Here is a 19,954-nt window from a genome sequence, read left to right on the forward strand (position 1 = left end):
AGTGTGATATCACAGTGTTTGGTCGTACAAGTGGCAAAGACGTCTACGATGTGGATAGAAGTGCGTGCAGGTTATTTTGTTCAAGTCCACGTGCCGCCCACCACGTGTTGAGACGTCTCTCTCTCTTCTCTCTCCAATTATTTCCCAAGGTCACCCCTTGCCCCCTTAGAAATCAAATCTCAAGGTTCGTCCTACAAAGTCCCATCACAAGGGAGAAACACAAACAAATAGACAACAACATTCGTTTTGCCCATATTGAAACGGCTGTACAAGAATACAGAGTAAACCGTATGGGTTAAGTTTAACACGTAGGCTTTCGCGACCAATGTCATCCATAATAGAGGTTTTTGGGTTAGATCGCGTAAAATGTTTCGTTAAAATCCGCCACCACCTGATACGGCCAACTAGTAAGGATTGTCACGTAAACAGAACGTGCCAATTCGTCACTAGTACAGCACTAGTGTAGTGTATCGTAGTGGGTACCCATTGCAATGGGTACCCACCATTACAATGGGTACCCTAAAAAACTATATTATGGATGATATTGGTCGCGAAAGCCTACGTATTAAATTGTACAACTTCATTGCGACCGGATATTCATATTTTACGCAACGTCTAAATGCATAACCGTGTCAACCCGTACGGTTTATCCCGTATTTTTGTACGGGGACATTGAGTTTGAAGGCACCCACACACGGCCTCCAGCCGTTTCAATACGGCCAACAACAAAACATTTGGCTATTTATTTCGGTAAAGTCACGTGACTTTACCGAAATAACCAGAGAGTATGGATTCCTGCAGTCACGAGAAGCTTCAAGTCATGATTTTGTCTATTTGTTTGTGTCTACTCCCTTGTTGAACGTTGAGATTTATAATGTCTGAGTTGGTGTGTAAATGAGGTAGGGCGCTGGTAGGGGGGTTGACAGCGATGGTCATTATGAGACCTCCTTTGCCAGAAACAAGATATAGGAATAGGTTTTACCCTTTTAACTGGCACAAAAACTGACACCTTTATTCAAGGCATCATGTTTGCAATGTAAGTGTTACTTACATTGCAAACATGTGGTGCGTCTTATAAGCCGGCATCTCATTGCAAGGAAAGTCAATGTGGTGCGTCTTATAATCCGGCATCTCAATGCAAGGAAAGTCAATGTGGTGCGTCTTATAATCCGGCATCTCATTGCAAGGAAAGTCAATGTGGTGCGTCTTATAAGCCGGCATCTCATTGCAAGGAAAGTCAACGTGGTGCGTCTTATAATCCGGCATCTCATTGCAAGGAAAGTCAATGTGGTGCGTCTTATAATCCGGCATCTCATTGCAAGGAAAGTCAATGTGGTGCGTCTTATAATCCGGCATCTCATTGCAAGGAAAGTCAATATGGTGCGTCTTATAAGCCGGCATCTCATTGCAAGGAAAGTCAATGTGGTGCGTCTTATAATCCGGCATCTCAATGCAAGGAAAGCCAATGTGGTGCGTCTTATAATCCGGCATCTCAATGCAAGGAAAGTCGATGTGGTGCGTCTTATAATCTGGCATCTCAATGCAAGGAAAGTCAATGTGGTGCGTCTTATAAGCCGGCATCTCAATGCAAGGAAAGTCAATGTGGTGCGTCTTATAAGCCGGCATCTCAATGCAAGGAAAGTCAATGTGGTGCGTCTTATAATCAGGCATCTCAATGCAAGGAAAGTCAATGTGGTGCGTCTTATAATCAGGCATCTCAATGCAAGGAAAGTCAATGTGGTGCGTCTTATAAGCCGGCATCTCAATGCAAGGAAAGTCAATGTGGTGCGTCTTATAATCCGGCATCTCAATGCAAGGAAAGTCAATGTGGTGCGCCTTATAATCCGGCATCTCAATGCAAGGAAAGTCAACGTGGTGCGTCTTATAATCCTGCATCTCATTGCAAGGAAAGTAAATGTGGTGCGTCTTATAATCAGGCATCTCATTGCAAGGAAAGTCAACGTGGTGCGTCTTATAATCCGGCATCTCAATGCAAGGAAAGTCAATGTGGTGCGTCTTATAATCCGGCATCTCATTGCAAGGAAAGTAAACGTGGTGCGTCTTATAATCCAGCATCTCACTGCAAGAAAAGTCAAAGTGGTGCGTCTTATAATCCGGCATCTCAATGCAAGGAAAGGCAACATGGTGCGTCTTATAATCTGGCATCTCATTGCAAGGAAAGTAAACGTGGTGCGTCTTATAATCCGGCATCTCATTGCAAGGAAAGTCAACGTGGTGCGTCTTATAATCCGGCATCTCAATGCAAGGAAAGTCAATGTGGTGCGTCTTATAATCCGGCATCTCAATGCAAGGAAAGTCAATGTGGTGCGTCTTATAATCCGGCATCTCAATGCAAGGAAAGTCAATGTGGTGCGTCTTATAATCCGGCACCTCAATGCAAGGAAAAGTCAACGTGGCGAAAGCAATCGACGGCCGATCGGGGGCGCGGCGCCGATCCCCGCGCGTCGCGCGCGCCGAAATCGACGATCTCCGTCGGCTCGGCGATCGACTGCCTCGGCCTGAGACGTCGGCGGGAGAGGGGTGGCTCCCCACCTCGCGTCTTCAGCGTCGTCTCGCGTGTTTTGTGTTAAGCTGATGAGTGTTCAGCAAGGTTTAAGCAACAACAACAAACAACAACAATAAACAACAACAAACAACGCGCACGCATCGACAACACAATGGCGAGCAAACGTGAGTTGGGCATCCTGATGTGGACGGCGGTGTGAGGGAATGGCGATCCTCATCAGTTCCCTGCTGTCGAACGGAATTCGATTTAAAAGATTCCTTTAAAACGTTAAATGTTTGTTTTCCCACCTTGTACTTTTGCTTGCGTTGCCTCGTGTTGCTCACTGCGTGCTTACAATATAAACGCTTTAATGCGTGCTTACAATATAATCTTTAATGCGTGCTTTCAATATAAACTCTTTAATGCGTGCTTACAATATACTCTTTAATGCGTGCTTTCAATATAAACTCTTTAATGCGTGCTTACAATATAATCTTTAATGCGTGCTTATAATATACTCTTTAATGCGTGCTTACAATATAATCTTTAATGCGTGCTTACAATATACTCTTTAATGCGTGCTTTCAATATAAACTCTTTAATGCGTGCTTACAATATAAACTCTTTAATGCGTGCTTATAATATAATCTTTAATGCGTGCTTACACGCGTCGCTGCTGCTGCAAGTTCCAACGGCGTTTCCATGACAACGCTAACAAGCTGCTGTGTACTGCAGTTGTGATCTACAGACTCACACAGAGACCCATAGACTCATCACACAGAGACCCATGGACTCACACAGAGACCCATAGACTCACACAGAGACCCATAGACTCACACAGACTCACACATAGACCCATAGACTCACACAGACTCATACAGAGACCCATAGACTCACACAGAGACCTACAGACTCACGCAGAGACCCATAGGCTCATCACACAGAGACCCATAGACTCACACAGAGACCCACAGACTCACACAGAGACCCATAGACTCACAAAGAGATCCACAGACTCGCACAGAGACCTACAGACTCACACAGAGACCCACAGACTCACACAAAGAACCATAGACTCACACAGACTCACACACAGACTCACACAGAGACCCATAGACTCACACAGAGACCCATAGACTCACACAGAGACCCATAGACTCACACAGAGACCCACAGACAAACAGAGACCCACAGACTCACACAGAGACCCACAGACTCACACAGAGACCCACAGACTCACACAGAGGCTCATAGACTCACACAGACTCATACAGAGACCCATAGACTCACACAGACTCATACAGAGACCCATAGACTCACACAGACTCATACAGAGACCCATAGACTCACACAGACTCATACAGAGACCCATAGAGAGACTCATAGACTCACACAGACTCATACAGAGACGCATAGACTCACACAGAGACCAAAGGCTCACACAGAGACCCATAGACTCACACAGAGACCCATAGACTCACACAGAGACCCATAGACTCACACAGAGACCCATAGACTCGCACAGACTCATAGAGAGACTCATAGACTCACACAGACTCATACAGAGACCCATAGACTCACACAGAGACCCACAGACTCACACAGAGACCCACAGACTCACACAGAGACCCACAGACTCACACAGAGACTCACACAGAGACCCATAGACTCACACACTCATAGAGAGACTCATAGACTCACACAGACTTATACAGAGACCCATAGACTCACACAGAGACCCATAGACTCACAGAGACCCATAGACTCACACAGAGACCCATAGACTCACAAACAAAGAGACCCACAGACTCGCACAGAGACCTACAGACTCACACAGAGACCCACAGACTCACACAAAGAACCATAGACTCACACAGACTCACACACAGACTCACACAGAGACCCATAGACTCACACAGAGACCCATAGGCTCACACAGAGACCCACTGACTCACATAGAGACCTATAGACTCACACAGAGACCTACAGACTCACACAGAGACCCACAGACTCACACAGAGACCCACAGACTTACACAGAGACCCACAGACTCACACAGAGACTCATAGACTCGCACAGACTCATACAGAGACCCATAGACTCGCACAGACTCGTATGGAGACCCATAGACTCGCACAGAGACCCATTGACTCGCACAGAGGCCCACAGACTCACACAGAGACCCACTGACTCACATAGAGACCCATTGACTCACACAGACTCATACAGATGTAGTGACATCGCTGGATGTCACCAGGCTGTAAGTGCAGTGCCGGCCCTACAGGACTTGGCGTGTGGGTGCCGACCGAAGGATAAGGTCACGTGAGGCCATGGCACTCTGGTTGACCCGGGAGGACACGTGACTGGTTAAGTTGACAGAGGGACCCCAAGAGGGGGCTCCGGGGGTCACGTGATTGGGACCCAGATCCTTCCCGAGGATTCTGGAAGGTGGGCGTGGCCAAGGGCGGAGCCTGCCACGCCACAGAGAATATAAGCCGGGTCCCGAGAGGGACCAGGGTTGTTCATCCTGGGAAAGAAACACTTCGTCTATGCTCTTTGGTTCTATTGGGTAAAGTCACGTAGGTAAAAAATAAAATAACTTTACCCAATAGAACCAAAGAGTATGGATCCTAGCAGTCACGAAAGCTTTAAATCTAGAATTGATAACTTCGTCTATGATCTCCATTCAACGAGCCTTCCAGCACGTGGACCCGGGCAGATGTTGTTGTTCCCGGGTCCGTAGTAACACTTACATAGTAACTAGTGTAGTAACTAGTGTGATAACTAGTGTGGTAACTAGTGTAGTTAGCTGGGTAGTCATCACCTTAGGTTGTCATTCTGTTAAGGGGAAGTTACCCCGTGTGTTGGAACTAAATAAAACGCGTTGCCTCCAACGTCTACGTCTGCGACTCAGTTGAACCCACTACACAGAGACCCACAGACTCACACAGAGACCCATAGGCTCACATAGAGACCCACAGACTCACACAGAGACCCACTCACTCATACAGAGACCCACAGATTCACACGGAGACCCATAGACTCACACAGAGACCCATTGACTCACACAAACTCATACAGATGTAGTGACATCGCTGAATGTCACCATGCTGTGGGTGCAGTACCGGCCCTAGAGGGGCACGGTGTGCGCTGGATAATCGCGCTGGATGGCACCAGGCTGTAAATGCAGTGCCGGCCCTACAGGACAGGGCGTGTGGGTGCCGACCGAAGGATAAGGTCACGTGAGGCCATGGCACTCTGGTTGACCCGGGAGGACACGTGACCGGTTAAGTTGACAGAGGGGCTCCCAAGAGGGAGCTGGGGAGGTCACGTGATTGGGACCCAGATCCTTCCCGAGGATTCTGGAAGGTGGACGTGGTCAAGGGCGGAGCCTGCCACGCCGCAGAGAATATAAGCCGGGTCCCGAGAGGGACCAGGGTTGTTCATCCTGGGAAAGAACCCTTCGTCTACGATCTCCGTTCATCGAGCCTTCCAGCACGTGACCCGGGCAGATTTTGTTGGTCCCGGATCCGTCGTAACAGTTACTTAGTGATTCTGTTAAGGGAAAGTTACCCCGTGTGTTGGAACTAAATAAAATGCGTTGCCTGCAAAGTCTACGTCTGCGACTCAGTTTAACCCACTACACAGAGACCCATAGACTCACACAGAGACCCACAGACTCACACAGAGACCCACAGACTCACACAGAGACCCACAGACTAACACAGAGACCCACAGACTCACACAGAGACCCACAGACTCACACAGAGACCCACAGACTCACACACACACACAGAGACCCAGACACACACAGAGGCCCATAGACTCACATAGAGATCCACAGACACTAATAGTCTCACACAGACTCGCAAAAGAGACCCACAGACTCGCACAGAGACCCACAGACTCACACGGAGACACATAGACTCACACAGAGACCCACAGACTCACACAGAGACCCAGACTTACACAGAGGCCCATACACTCAAATAGAGATCCACAGACACTGATAGACTCACACAGACTTGCAAAAGAGACCCACAGACTTGCACAGAGACCCACAGACTCGCAAAAGAGACCCACAGACTCACACAGAGACCCACAGACTCACACAGACACACAGAGACCCACAAACTCATACAGAGACCCATAATTACTCAATTTGAAGCTACAAATCAATCATCGCCCCCGACTGCGACATTTTGGTGGGACCCTCCTGAAAAACATTCATGAGACTCAGTAGGGTTAAACTGAGTATGAAAGCGGAATAATAATCTCACCACTGCATATCATAGGCGCTTTATATCTGTGCACATCCATGGGTGTATTGTGTGTATATTTGCGTGGATAGGTACGTGTATGTCTGATTATGCAGGGTGATACATGTATATATACCCCACTAAAATAAGTGGGATAAAACATTTCCTTTCAAAACGTCTTCATATTTCTCAACACTCTCCTGTAGGATATGAGGCCATCGCTTTTACAATATTGAATCACCTGTTGAGAAGAAAATAAGAGTGCCATTATAAATCTGTGGGCTAAATTAATATTTTGTGTAACAACATAACAGAAATATTTGCCCACGGCTCACATGTGTTGAATGGTTTATTTATTTCCTCCTAGTGTGGCAACAACCTTATGTCAACGTCTTCAAACACTTCAAAGTGGACGAGTGGAAAAGAGCGGCGAAAGAGGGAGATGTATCCGCAGTGGTGGTGAGTAATTGCCTCAATCACATGCTCTCTTTCACTGCATTTATGTTCACATGCAGATTGGAGCCACTCGTATATGTATTTTTTAAATAGCTCCCCCCTCCCCAAGTTGTATTCCAGTTGTGTTATCGGCGTCATGACATGAGATGCAGATATTTACATTCGGGACTCCACATATCTGTGTCAGAGAACCAACCCGGAACAACATGAGGTGACCAAACTACTTCTAAAGCGAATTCAGAGTAGGCCTCTTCATCCTCACTAGGGGCACACTTTTTATATGCCGTCACATTTCAATCACGCCAACATTTTGAAGCCTCAGAAATTACATTTTTTGTAAAGTGGAAACCCTAATTTAATGTGTTTTTTTTCTGCAGCCATTTCTTGAGGTGGTGTTGTGTTTATATTAAATTGTATTCCAGTATTGTGTAGCTGTCAATAAATGTCTTCCAGTGTCATTAGCACTCCAGTCAATCTATTATTGTCAAAACTTTAACCACATTTGGCAGCATTGTAACGGCTCTACACACAGCACTGCCTTAAAGTAATCGAGCGATAAAATGCATGTGGTTTGAAGATGCAGGCGTGTGGGAACACATTTTAAGCTGTGGGAACAAGTAGGCATTGGGGCCCATGTTGAGTCGCCAGAGCAGCCCTTGTTGAGTAGCCAAGGGGGCCCATGAAAGCCGTTTATTAAAGGGGTACAGCATTTGGATTGTGCCCTCTGACCAAGAGTTACGCGTATTGCACTCTCTGTGTTCCTACTCTCGTGAGAAGATGTCTTAAATAACACACGCTGCTCGGTTATAACAGTTGGCTGCATGGTATGAAAGAAGAAACTCCCTTAGACCCTGGAATGTCGCCGTTGCTGGTCTGCATTTGTAGTGAGTTTTGAATGCCATGATTCATTGTGGGCTCTGTGCCTTTTAGATTTGGTATAAATGTTACCTTTTGTTTTGTTTATTATTTTTACACTCTTGCCTTGGCTCATTTAATGCAGGTTCTCACTGTGAACAGCACAGTGAGGGCGTGTTATTTTGTTGATGGCAAGAGCACGTGGCATGCGATTTTTTTTTTATCTAACCAGGACAAGACTCTGAAGGCTACCGTGTACCGGATTACAGGCGCGGTTCCGGCAGCAAATTATGTGAAGCTGCCGAGCTCGCCCGCTCACTCGCTCGGGCTTATGGGGCGGTTCCTGTACTTGCTGTTCAAGCCCGTGCCCAACAAGTTCTTCGTAGTGCATCTTGATGTGTGCACACAGGTGAGAGCAGTCTCCCTGGCCCCCAAGGCGAGGTGGAAGAAAATCAATCTCGTGAATAAGAGACTTTCGGTCTCGATAGGTCCTCGTACGGTTACAAATGATATAGTATCATTATAGTAAAGTCCAAGTCAGACTTCTTCAAGCTTGGCATCTGGGACATTCTCTTCTTCGTCTGACAATTTGTATCCTGAGTAATATGAATAGTGTCAGATTTAAAGATCTGCATTGCACTCCTCCGTTAGTTTAATATTCTTGCAGTCCTGCATTATGGTTCCATTTTGCTCTCGACAGACAATTGTGATTTGCTCATTATCAACGTCGAGCTGTGTTTATGCTCCCATTGATTGTTATGGCATCTTCAATAATTTTTGTGTAGTGTTATCTAATTTCTCATTCTTTTATTAATGGTTTTACATATGTATGTACATCCTATCTTTTGGAACAACATATGGCAGCTATTATGAAGACGGCGAGGAACCTATATACTTGTAGGGGCCAGTTAGTGAGACTGGAATTGGAGTGGTCTCCACGAGTCGGCTGATCAAGGGGCAGATCTGACGGTGGGAGACCGTTCGCAGCTGTGGGATTTGCGAGAGGGTCGAAAGCGTTGGTGAGGCGTGGTGGCATTAAGGGCTTTGGCCATGATGACAGCATTAATTCTACATTCTGTTATAATACATTGTTAATGATGCAAACAGATTTTCTGTTATAAGGCAGTGTTTATGAGAAAAGATGTAAGGTTGTATTTGTACCCATGATTAAAGATGATCTAATCCTTTCACATGCTTGGCCACAATTTGATGGCTACTGGCTGCTTGTAAAAGGTAACATCTTTTTTGTTCATTTGCATTTCCGCAGGAAGGTCTGGTAATCCGGGTCTCGTTCTCGAATCTCTTCAAAGAGTTTACATCCACCAACACCTGGCTACAGTTTCCCTTCCTGTGTGGAGGAGCCAAGGGCTCCGTGCATGAACGAACTGCAGCCGCCAACAAGCAAGGTTTTAGAAAACCGATGCCTCCTTCACATCACACTCATCTCTGCTGCTGTTCCCAGATGCCCTTATTCTTTCTGCATTGTTTATTTCAGTAAAATGAATGCAATGCCCTGGTACAATTGATGGATGCTTGCTTATTTAAGGCCAATCTGGTCAGCATGATCGAGCATAGTGACTCACTCCTGCAATCCAGCACTTTGGAGGCAAGGGTTAGTATATGTGCTCTAAGAATATCCAAAACGCAGGGCAATAGGAATTCGGATTTTGGCTTACGAGTGACAAATGTGCTGTGTTTGGTAGCGGATGACCGAGGTCCAGCTCCAGGAAACGTTCGGTGGACGTGCCTCATGCTGGACCTGCACCATGTCCTGTCCTGCTACCTCAGTCAGTGCTACAGCCACGTCAAGAGCGTCAAGCTGTGCTCCTGCATGATGGTGCGCAACATCTTCACCAGCGACGCCGTCTACCAGCCTGGTGTGATCTTTTACCTGTCAACGGTCGTAATTTTCCTTTTAGCATTTGATTATCGTTTTACTGCATACGTGTCAGGCGAGATTCACGTTAATTCAGCGGAAACACGTTGCATTGGTGATATGCTTCATGGTTTATGATGGACATATTGTGACATTTTTGGCCAAAATCGGATGAAAATTCAAATTTTACATGACATAAACTGGGCTAATCGTGCATATAAATCATGCACGTACTGGTTTTCTAAGTGACTGACATTTATTCAAACTATTTGTTGATACTGTGCAGGCAAATTCTGCACAAGCACAATGAACAAAAGATATCAACACAGTCGTCAATAAAACTGTCTTAAAGGGAAACATGTACAATAGGCATTAAAATAAATGAATATAATAGGTGACGTTTGCCACTGGTCCTTTTTTGTGACGTTTCTATGATGATTCGGGCAATGGTCCCCATAACGAATGTTTCGTTTTTTTACATGCATTAATTTGACCCCATAACACCAACCGAGATTTTGAAAAGGGTCACATTGGTGTGAGGACATTCAGTGCAATTCCCCTGGCTATCTGTACTTATATGCAATTGAATTTGTACTTGGCGTACAGCAATGATTGATTTGGCAAAAAACATCATATGCAGGGCTCTCGTCCCAATTTCCTTCTAGAATGCCCGTGACACTTAAGAGCGGGGAGGGAGTGGGAGTGATAAGGGTATTTAAGAGCTCAGTGAGCTGCAAAACACATGAGAATGTTGTTGCTTCTATGTTCAGAGGCAGTTTTACCTTCAAGCAGATGTTTTTTTATCCTTCTATGAAAGAAGTTTCTTTCATGTACAATAAATGTTCCTTTGATGAGCTTTGTCCCAATCTTTGCAACCATGACTTTGTTCTTTGTACTTTTAACATGTACCGAGTTTCATTATACATTTTTGCTTATGTTCCTACTTTTGTACTTTTATCTGAAGTTTCCACCTTTCCACTTCCACAAAACCAAACTTTAGTTAAACATGTCATGTTGTATCATCGCTGTTGTTTATTTCTGCGACTCGAGTAAGATATACTGAAAAATTCATCGCATGGAGAACATCACAACGGGAAGTTTTGTTTTCACCCTATCTTGTTTTAAAATGTAATGCTCTGGGGGTTGACCCGAGTGGGCACAATTCCGAAAGAAAACCAGGCTGTGATGTCTGTTGCTTCACTGACAGGTCTGACTTTTGCCGAGGCCAAGCTGTCAGGTCTGATGTCCCAGGGCTTCGTGGCAATGCCACGGGAAATGGCCTTTCCCGTCCCCAAAGACTCTAGCTGGCATGAGTTCTATGACTATATCAGGTGCGGTACAGCCACAAGCAAGCCTTGCGCTCCACGTGTTAATGTCTATCTTTCAGCAGAGGTGGACTGGCTTAGTGGGTAACTGGTTGTTTTTTTCCCAACAAGTCAGTTCTGGAGTTAAGACATCGCTCTCATAACCAAACTTCAATCATCTTGAAAATTATTTCACTTGGGCCCAGTTTGTGATGGCCTAATTTCAGGACTGACTTACAAGGAAAATGCCTATTTGCCTGAGCCCAGTCCAGCTGTGCTGTCAGCCATAACATTTAAATGCAAATGGAAAATATTGGAGCATAACGAGAGTGTGGCTTTTATATTCATTATATGCACAAAGTGCACACTTCCAATAATTCACAGTTGACGTACACTGACATAATTTTTGCTCACAAACTTTCTTGAGACTTGGTGATATTCGCTAGTTGTAGTTGCTTCTGAGCAGTTACTTTGGCCTTGTTTTCAGGTTCCCTTCAAATGGAAAACGCCTTCCCTTTGACTCCATACAGAAGGGGCAAGCAGGCCCATCAGAGACAGGTAATGTTGTACAGAGACTATTTTGATTTAAAGCTTTCGTGACTGCAGGGATTCATATTCTTGGTTCTTTCGGTAAAGTAACGTAGAAGGGAAGCAATAATATAATGAAAATATAAAACAATCAAATTCTCACGACGTTTCCACTGCAACACAAGCAATCATCATCAGGTGTGACATTTTCTTGTTGTGGTTTTCACACCTGATGATGATTGCTTGTGTTGCAGTCGAAACGTCGTGCTAATTTTATTGTTGTATTATTTTATTGTTTCCCTTCTACGTGACTTTACCGAAAGAACCAAGAATACATAGACTATTGTCAAGCATGTTGCACACATGGACATTGGAGCTGCCTTGTGACCAACTGCATGCACATATTTGCGAGTTCTTTGAATAACCTAATAGCTTCTAGCAAAGCACATTAAGTGTAGCAAGTTCATAACGAACCCTTGCAATCGCATATGCGTAGTTTCACAGTTTCTGCACACAGCTCTTATTTTAATTGAGAAACTGGCCAAGGGTGTAAACGGCATCCACGCCAAGTTTAACGCGCAAACAGAAAAAGAGACTTTGACAGAGTCTTTAAAAATAAAAAAATGTTCTCAGCTCCTGCGCAAATGAGTCCAGCGAGGAACGTGCCCAGGACGGTGAACGCCAGCAAATCTGGCCACGAGCGAGTGTCCATCATTCAGCAGACGACGGCGCCAAGGAAGGTACGCACGGTGCATCCGGCCGCTTCATCGTGGGTCGGGAAGGAGAGCAGTTGAGGTCACCGACATTTCTGCATGAAAAGCCCCTAGTCCGCCTCGTGTCTGTGGCGTGTGTAACGTATAACGCGTTTGATGCGTCGAGATTCTTATTTGAGGCAAACGTCACTTTTGCAATGGGGGATCTGCAGTGCAAACACAAGGGTTGTACGTTACGAAATAACTGCGTGAAAATTAAATGACAAGCGCGAAAATTCAGCTTTGGTTAAAAAGTAATGTTTTTCAGACAAAATGTATGTGAGCATTATAAGAAAAAACACAAACAACCTTTCATCCTTTCAGTTACAAAAATCGGTAATATGCAAAGAGCCAAGCTGAGTACCGAAACACAACAATTGATCTAGAATACATTACAGTAGACAAGATCATTCAGGTGTATGTGTAAGATAAATGCCTATGGAGTTTGCTTCTTAGGACCTGTCAGCACGAGGATCACACACCAGTGTAATTATTTTGCTCTGATTTCATGTCAGGCCCTGGAGCCAATGGGCGACCTGCAACAGTTATTGAAGAGTAATAATGCAGAGCGTGAACTCACATTCTTCCCGTGACTGTCCCTGCCCACTCGCTATAGTTGCCCGCAATAGAAATTCACGAAACGTATGTTTCTTTACCCCCCGCCCCGCCCACGGCTTCGCTGAATGCGCAGCAACCCAATAAGTCACGGCTCGTGGTGTTGAGCCTGCCAGAGGTACACCTGAGGACACCAACTGATGGAATCTCGCGCGCCCATGGCGGCGAAAACACCGGCCGAGCAGGCGACGGGGAAGGCTCGCGGGGGGGGAACGACGGACAGAACTCGGGCGTGGACTCAAGTCCGCATGAAGCCAAAGCCCTCGGTGATGACGGCGGCATCCATGTGTACGCGCACAGAGCGGGCGGCGGTAACAGCCGGCCAGCCGAGGTGAGATCCTGGACCCGTCGTGGCTTCAGAGTGGTCGGTTAATCCCTCCTGGCTGCACAGTGTGTCTGCCTCGAGGGTTAAAGCAGGCTTGAGTAAATGCCACGACTGTGTACAACATCTTCCAACAAAACAAGTATTTTGGAATAAAAGAAAAAAATGAAAACATCTAAACATTTTCGATATACGTTTGTAGTGATGAATGTTTGTTTTTAACATCTCATTTGCCAACATTTATTATTACAACATTCAGAATGGAGTTAAACTTTTTAAAAGGTTGACCTTTCGGAACTAAAGCATGCTATTAAAGTGTCAAGTTCTGGTCTTCATTTAAACGTTCCTGGCAGGGTCACCATGCCCCTAAGTGCTTGCGGTGGAACATGTTGATCTTTCCAGTGTGTTTGGCATTGCAGGGACCGTGGCTCCAGTCTGCGTGACCTTGTGCACTCGTCAACATACGGCATTGTGTTGTAATAACTGTTCTTTTAATAGGAGAGTGTTTAGCATTTTTAGGCCTGCAGACAAGCCAGGCGTTTCAGGACGATACAGCTAATGAATGACCATTTCGCCACAGATGCTTTCACGGGAGGTTCCAGAGGCTGTGGACCTAATCGGGACTCCGGTCATTAAACACAAGGTCAGACTCTCACCTGCGTAAATATAAACGTTTCAGACATGCAGTCAGGCAAATTCGTTGTCTGACTTTGACCACAAACATATGTAGCTTGCGGAGGTAACGCAAGGGCGGCTATGAATGTTGCATATTTACAGTCACACATGGTCAATTTGAAGCGTACGGTTGTTGACACCTATGGAATTGTGGTAATGAATGTAAGTGTGGCATTGTAATAATTCCCATGCATTATTGCTGTTGTTGTTGTGACCACAGACCCTACAGTCTGAGCCACTACTGAAGTTAAGGAGGGTTGTGGGGTTTGGTGGCGAAACCAACGGATATGTAAGTAAACGTGTAGGTTTTCGCAGCCAATATTCATGAGTCATCGTTCAGTTTTGGATTTGGCCAAGTAATTATCTGGCCAAATTTGTGCTGTTAAGACCCCCCCCCCCACCCCCCGACATAGCCAAACTAAATAAAATTGTCACGATTACCAGCGCAAGTTGAACTGCAATTCTTACAACCAAATTTTAGCAATTAGATATGCCGTTTTGCCTGAGACTGGCAGGCATCATCAGGACAAGATCTAGGAAGTCAAGACATACCATGTCACCTGACCCGGCTTCATAAATAGGTGTCATCACCTCACAGAAACAACCAATGAGATGTAAGGATTACAAATGAATTAATTGTAATTTGATCTTATCTTGGATTTTATATAGCGCTTTTGTTAAAGCGCTTTACAAGAATTATAAATTCTACATTAGTATTGGCTGATGGGCAAAAAGGATGGGGTGTGCGGGGAGGGGAAGGGATGGCAAGGAAGGGGGATGATAGGGAAAGTGAGAGGCGAGGTTAGGAAGGGGTAGGATGGTTATGGTTTTAAGGATGCGGACAGGAAGTATTCCTATATTTAATTGTAATGTTATTAAATTATAATAAATATGCTTGTCATTGTCTATTAACTATGGCCCATTTAGATAATAAATGATAACTCTTTCACATTAGTTAGCTGAGGAAAGTACGAGCTCGTTGATTCACCTTTAGCACGGAAAAAGGCTGGCAGGACCAGGAAAACAGCACCACATGAGCACTAAACATAATAGCACCCAGAAAGTGGTGCACGTGATAAACAGCAAACACATAACTGCTAAACAACAATATTCCCTTCCTGGAAAGCCTGGGGAAAGATACACACTGAATGAAAACAATCGATGTCATGGACTTGCAGTAGATAGTCGACATTCTCATAAATGCTGGCACCGGGACCTGTTAGGGGCAAGCTGGGGTCATACAGGGGCTGTAAATCTGATTTCCCGGCACGTGCAGGCTCTGTGGACGCGCAACGGCGCCACGCTCGTGTACCCGTGCCATGCCGTTATCGTGGCCCTGGATGTGGAGACGTCGTCGCAACACTTCCTCACGGGACACTCTGACAAGGTGCGTCTGTTGTGGGCCGTGGACAGTAGACATGCAATGATTGACCACCACCCCACCATCCCCGCAGTGATTCTATGAATTGTCTTTATTTGGGATTGCATTTAAACATGTTATTACAAAATAGTTTTTTGCTGTCTTGTCTGTCTCATGTATTCTGTATGTCTCAAATTTTCCATCCGTCTCATTAGTACTGTTGCATCGGGTTCTGTCTGTCCCCTTTATTCTGTTAATTTGTGGTGCGCTGCACGGCATGGCGTGCGGCTCTGTGGTTCTCGGCAGGTGTCCGCTCTGGCATTTGATGGCAATACGGAGATTTTGGCGTCCGGGCAAAGCGGTCCTCAGGCTATTGTGCGAATCTGGAACTTCCAGAAGGGAAGCTGCCTCGCCATGTTCAAGACGCACGCTCATTCACTCTTCTCGCTCAGGTGCGGAATGTGCCGCTGGAAGAGGAGGCCTGGTTACAGTACATAATGCCTGCTGATTACATGTTCATAAACGTTGTACTAGTGGCTGTGCTTTGTGGCCCTTATTATTAGGGGCCCGAGAACGTCAGGTTTGGTACTGGCTCAAGTGAGCTGACACAAAATCTTGCTTAGCTTGAGCCGCCTCTGCCATGATAGGATTTCCATGAGCTGAACATGAAACGAGCCATAGCTAAGAAGCTCACCAGACTTTGGAAGCAATTGAGTGGCTCATACGCGAGTTGAGCTGTGTTAAGGGGACAAGCCAGGAGCTGTGCCGTGATTAAGAATACTTTGAGGATTATTGAGTGTCCACGAGGCTGCCTCTTTTGTGTCCTAGTCCATCAGCCATATGCTGTACGCTCGAGGAGGAGCTTTGGGAATAATGTATGACATTGTTATATTTGTGTGTTCCCTAATCATGTGAATTTGTGCAGCTTTTCATGGAGTGGCGATGTCCTCAGCGGAGTGGGCAGAGACAGTCACGGGAAGACTGTGAGTTCATGCTCTGCATTATTAGAATTATCATAACTATAATATGTTTAGGTTTTATATTGTCACTACCACCGGATGACCGACAGCAGTGAACCAAAACCCAATGAAGTTCAAAAGAAAAAAAGAAAAACCTGTCACATGACTGCTACAAAGAATGTCATATTTAGTTATATAACCAATATCTAGTTAATGATGAACTTACTCGAAGCCTCACCATGACCCGAAAATATTCTGCTTACGTATGAATACACCTTGGTCTATCCACTGCTGGATTAAGTTTTCTCCACGTTCACCATCTCCCATGGCCTTGTGTTTTAACAATCCAACTCACTCCTGCATGGGAGCTGATGTCATCGCTCAATCTCTGTGGTGGTGGTGGTCCTGTTGGACATGTTCATTCCTTTAGCTGCCATACAATTACGAGTGTTGTTGTCCATCGGCCATCACCTCTTCTCGTAATGTGTCCTGCCTAAGCCGCCCACTTACGTTTCATAATAGTCAATCTCATGTTTGTTATTATGTATTCAGAGATATATTTATATATGAGGAATGTATTGATTTAACACCCCCCCCTCATAATTTTATGAATTGTCATGATTAGGGCCGTGACTCTATTAAATAATCGTATAGTAATTTGGCATTGTGATGCATATGGACTCTCTATTGGCTGCCAGGTTAATGTGAACCAATTATATACGACATATACCGACCTGAAATCACCCATTCTTACATAAAGAGAGAGTACAACGCATAGATCTTGAGCTTAAGAAGCGATTCTAATGATTGAATTGAAGCAGCGTCACACTGCCTAGTATACACAGTAATCAAGTGCCATGTGGTTGTGTGCGGTGTTGAGATGGTGGTGGTGTGGGACACCTCTGGGGTGACCCACAGGAGAGATGTCCTCATCCTCGCCAAGGCACACACGGGTGTGGACGTGCAGACGATGGTCATCTCGCCGTTCGACGAATCTAGGTGTTGCTCCCGTCCTCGCCGCTCCCCTGGGACGAGGCGCCTGTGTCAGTCGTTGATACAAAGTTGTGTCCGAGAGTCCAGGGCACACGGTGTTTGTACGTTTCTGCAATTTGTTATCTGTGTAGTTAGTATATTTCCTCAAAGGTAATGTTTGAGGTCTCAAAGTTGTTGGGACTGCTACAGGTAAATTTAGAAACGTGCGTTTATACATTTACGCATAATAAGCCACTTTGTTGAGCTGTCATTTGTGGCCAGCTTGCTTCTGAAAGAGAGCTAGATAGCTCAGTGGGCCTTACCTGGTAAACTAAATATCATAATTTAGTTCACATTTGAGTGACCCAGGCTTGGCAGGGGTGCTCACTGCTGGCGTTGCGTCCCCAGGCTCGTGTCGTGCGGGCGCGACAACGTCCGTGTGTGGCGGTTGCAGAACGGCTCCCTGCGATCCTGTGCTGTTGACCTGGGCGACCTGCACTCCACAGAGGTCACCGATGTCGCCTTCCAAGAGCGCAGCCCGGCACTTGACGACAAGCGGCTGTGAGAAAACCGGCCTCACCTCTCCGCAGGGCCGCACGATGCCTGCGTCACCTCCGGATGGCCGCAGCAGCCCCTATCCTATCACTCGGGGTCATGAAACAACAAGGCGACGGATCAATGTTAAAATTACTGTCGATTCTTCATAGGATTTGTGTTGAACATTTGAATTGTTTAATAATAAGCTTTGATGTCACATGTAGGCTGAGACGGTTGCATTTGAAACTTAAAATGCATTCGCAACACAAAAGTTGCCTCAATGTCTTATTTTACTTAAAGAGGTGTAATATATGTTAGTAATGTATTCCATATTTTAACAATTATATAAACACGTTGTAGTTCTTTAGTTTCAATGTCAAGACTTCAGTCGCCTAGTTTGGCAGTCTTTGACAAGACGAGGCACACGGCAATCGGTAAGTGCACATGCTGAACCTTTGGTCTGCATGTGCTGAGCTGCATTCACTGCAGCAGCACCATGATTCTTCCCGCAGGTTCGCCTGCACCAGAAGTGGCCACATTCTGGACATTGACTACAAGCACAACGTCGTGCGGGAAGTCACGCGCCTCCGCCAGCCTCCGAGCCGCTCTCCTCGTGAGCGACTGCCCGACCAAGGTGATGGGCGCTCGGTGGATTGGCTTCGTTATAGCTTCACGTTCAGGGAATTTAATGATGTAACGTGAGACCGGCCAGTTTGTCAGTTTGTTTAAGGTGAATGTCGAATTATCTGTGAAGCGCACAGAGAAGGTGAGGGAGGCTAGCCTTGCATGGTTTGGGCACTTGTCGGCGGAGATACAGAAAAGGTGGAATAAGAAGGGCTGTCGAGATGTCAGTACAGGGCATAATGAGGGCGAGTGTGAGAAGGAAAGATAAGGTGGATGGAGATGTCAGGAGAGAAGAGGAACAGAATAGAAGGGAATGGGGAAAGAAAATCGAGCAATCGACCCCAGGCAGTGATGGGGCTTCTCGCTTAGGACAAAAGTGCATTGAAGGTGTCACATGTGGAACATTGAGTTCATACGTGAAACCTTTCACTCTCTTGACTGTCAAGTCTTCCGAATAAAACACATTTTTATTTGTTTATTTCATGGGCCTCTGCTTGCGTAGGCTTTGAGCTGGCCCTGACTCGCTTGGCCGTCTCGCGCTGGTTTTGTGTGACCGGCTCTGAAGACGGCACGGTGAGAGTGTGGTCCCCAGACTTCTCCCGCGTGCTCCTGCAAACTGGTGCGTAGACATAACCAGAAATTAATAAGTAGAAGCAAGTGTCCTTCTGTCAATGAGCTACTTCATTGTATTTAGCACATTGTCGTGTAAGCAGTTGTACGTGCAACAGGATTTAAATAACGTGTACTTTGTTGCAGTGATAAACAAAACAGTGGCCACGTGCTATAATGAGCATTGGATGGCGAGCATTGTAGATTGCTAATGCAGAGTGGATAATGTGAACAGTGGTCATCATTAAAAGCTCTCTCACTGATAAAGACATAAATAAATGTAACTTGTTAATTTCTCTTTAGCCCCTTGTAACATCCTGGCATCACGCGCTCTGTGCCCACCATGGCGTCTCCGTGTCACTCCAAAGACCTGGGAGGTGCCGTGTCACTGCTGGGAGTATCGGCGGACGGACGACACGTGCTGGCTGGCACACGCACGGGCCACCTGGCCCGCCTGGATGTTGGCGGTCGCAGCTACGCTACGGTGACCAGGTCACCGGTAGGGCCATTGCTGGACTTCTCCCTGGATCTCGAGCGTCAGCGGGTGGCAGCAGTGTCCACCAACGGCTCGCTAACAATCTGGGACCTCGGCACTGGGCAGCAGGTAATATGCGTTGAGATTATTTAAGTTATTTTGCTGCTATAAATTCCCTCATGATAAGCCACTTTGTTCAGCTATCATTTGTGGTCATGTTGCTTCTGAAAAATAAGTTCATACCTAGTTGGCTTTGCCTGATAGAATGGG

General features: G+C 45.9%; 1 protein-coding gene across 3 annotated transcripts in view; it reads left to right on the plus strand.

Moving 5' to 3' along the window:
* The first annotated feature begins 2,515 nt into the window (after nt 1–2,515).
* LOC116951683 (WD repeat-containing protein 90-like) overlaps nt 2,516–19,954 on the plus strand; it is a 37,420-nt gene continuing 19,981 nt past the window's right edge. For all 3 annotated transcript variants that reach the window (XR_004404273.2, XM_032970494.2, XM_032970495.2), the window contains exons 1-19: nt 2,516–2,691; nt 7,133–7,224; nt 8,309–8,485; nt 9,344–9,482; nt 9,780–9,953; nt 11,160–11,283; nt 11,744–11,814; nt 12,418–12,524; nt 13,228–13,482; nt 14,054–14,116; nt 14,369–14,437; nt 15,425–15,535; nt 15,815–15,960; nt 16,434–16,491; nt 17,348–17,466; nt 17,848–18,000; nt 18,489–18,610; nt 19,103–19,219; nt 19,578–19,813. Coding sequence is in view for 2 of the 3 variants with exons in the window: in XM_032970494.2 (XP_032826385.2) it covers nt 2,679–2,691; nt 7,133–7,224; nt 8,309–8,485; nt 9,344–9,482; nt 9,780–9,953; nt 11,160–11,283; nt 11,744–11,814; nt 12,418–12,524; nt 13,228–13,482; nt 14,054–14,116; nt 14,369–14,437; nt 15,425–15,535; nt 15,815–15,960; nt 16,434–16,491; nt 17,348–17,466; nt 17,848–18,000; nt 18,489–18,610; nt 19,103–19,219; nt 19,578–19,813 (2,346 nt within the window). In the remaining variant the exon portion in view is untranslated. The remainder of the gene's footprint in view (nt 2,692–7,132; nt 7,225–8,308; nt 8,486–9,343; nt 9,483–9,779; nt 9,954–11,159; nt 11,284–11,743; nt 11,815–12,417; nt 12,525–13,227; nt 13,483–14,053; nt 14,117–14,368; nt 14,438–15,424; nt 15,536–15,814; nt 15,961–16,433; nt 16,492–17,347; nt 17,467–17,847; nt 18,001–18,488; nt 18,611–19,102; nt 19,220–19,577; nt 19,814–19,954) is intronic.

This window comes from Petromyzon marinus, chromosome 43, assembly GCF_048934315.1.
Source record: "Petromyzon marinus isolate PM22_M1 ecotype Great Lakes invasive population chromosome 43, UKy_Petmar_22M1.pri1.0, whole genome shotgun sequence".
Classification (NCBI taxonomy): domain Eukaryota; kingdom Metazoa; phylum Chordata; class Hyperoartia; order Petromyzontiformes; family Petromyzontidae; genus Petromyzon; species Petromyzon marinus.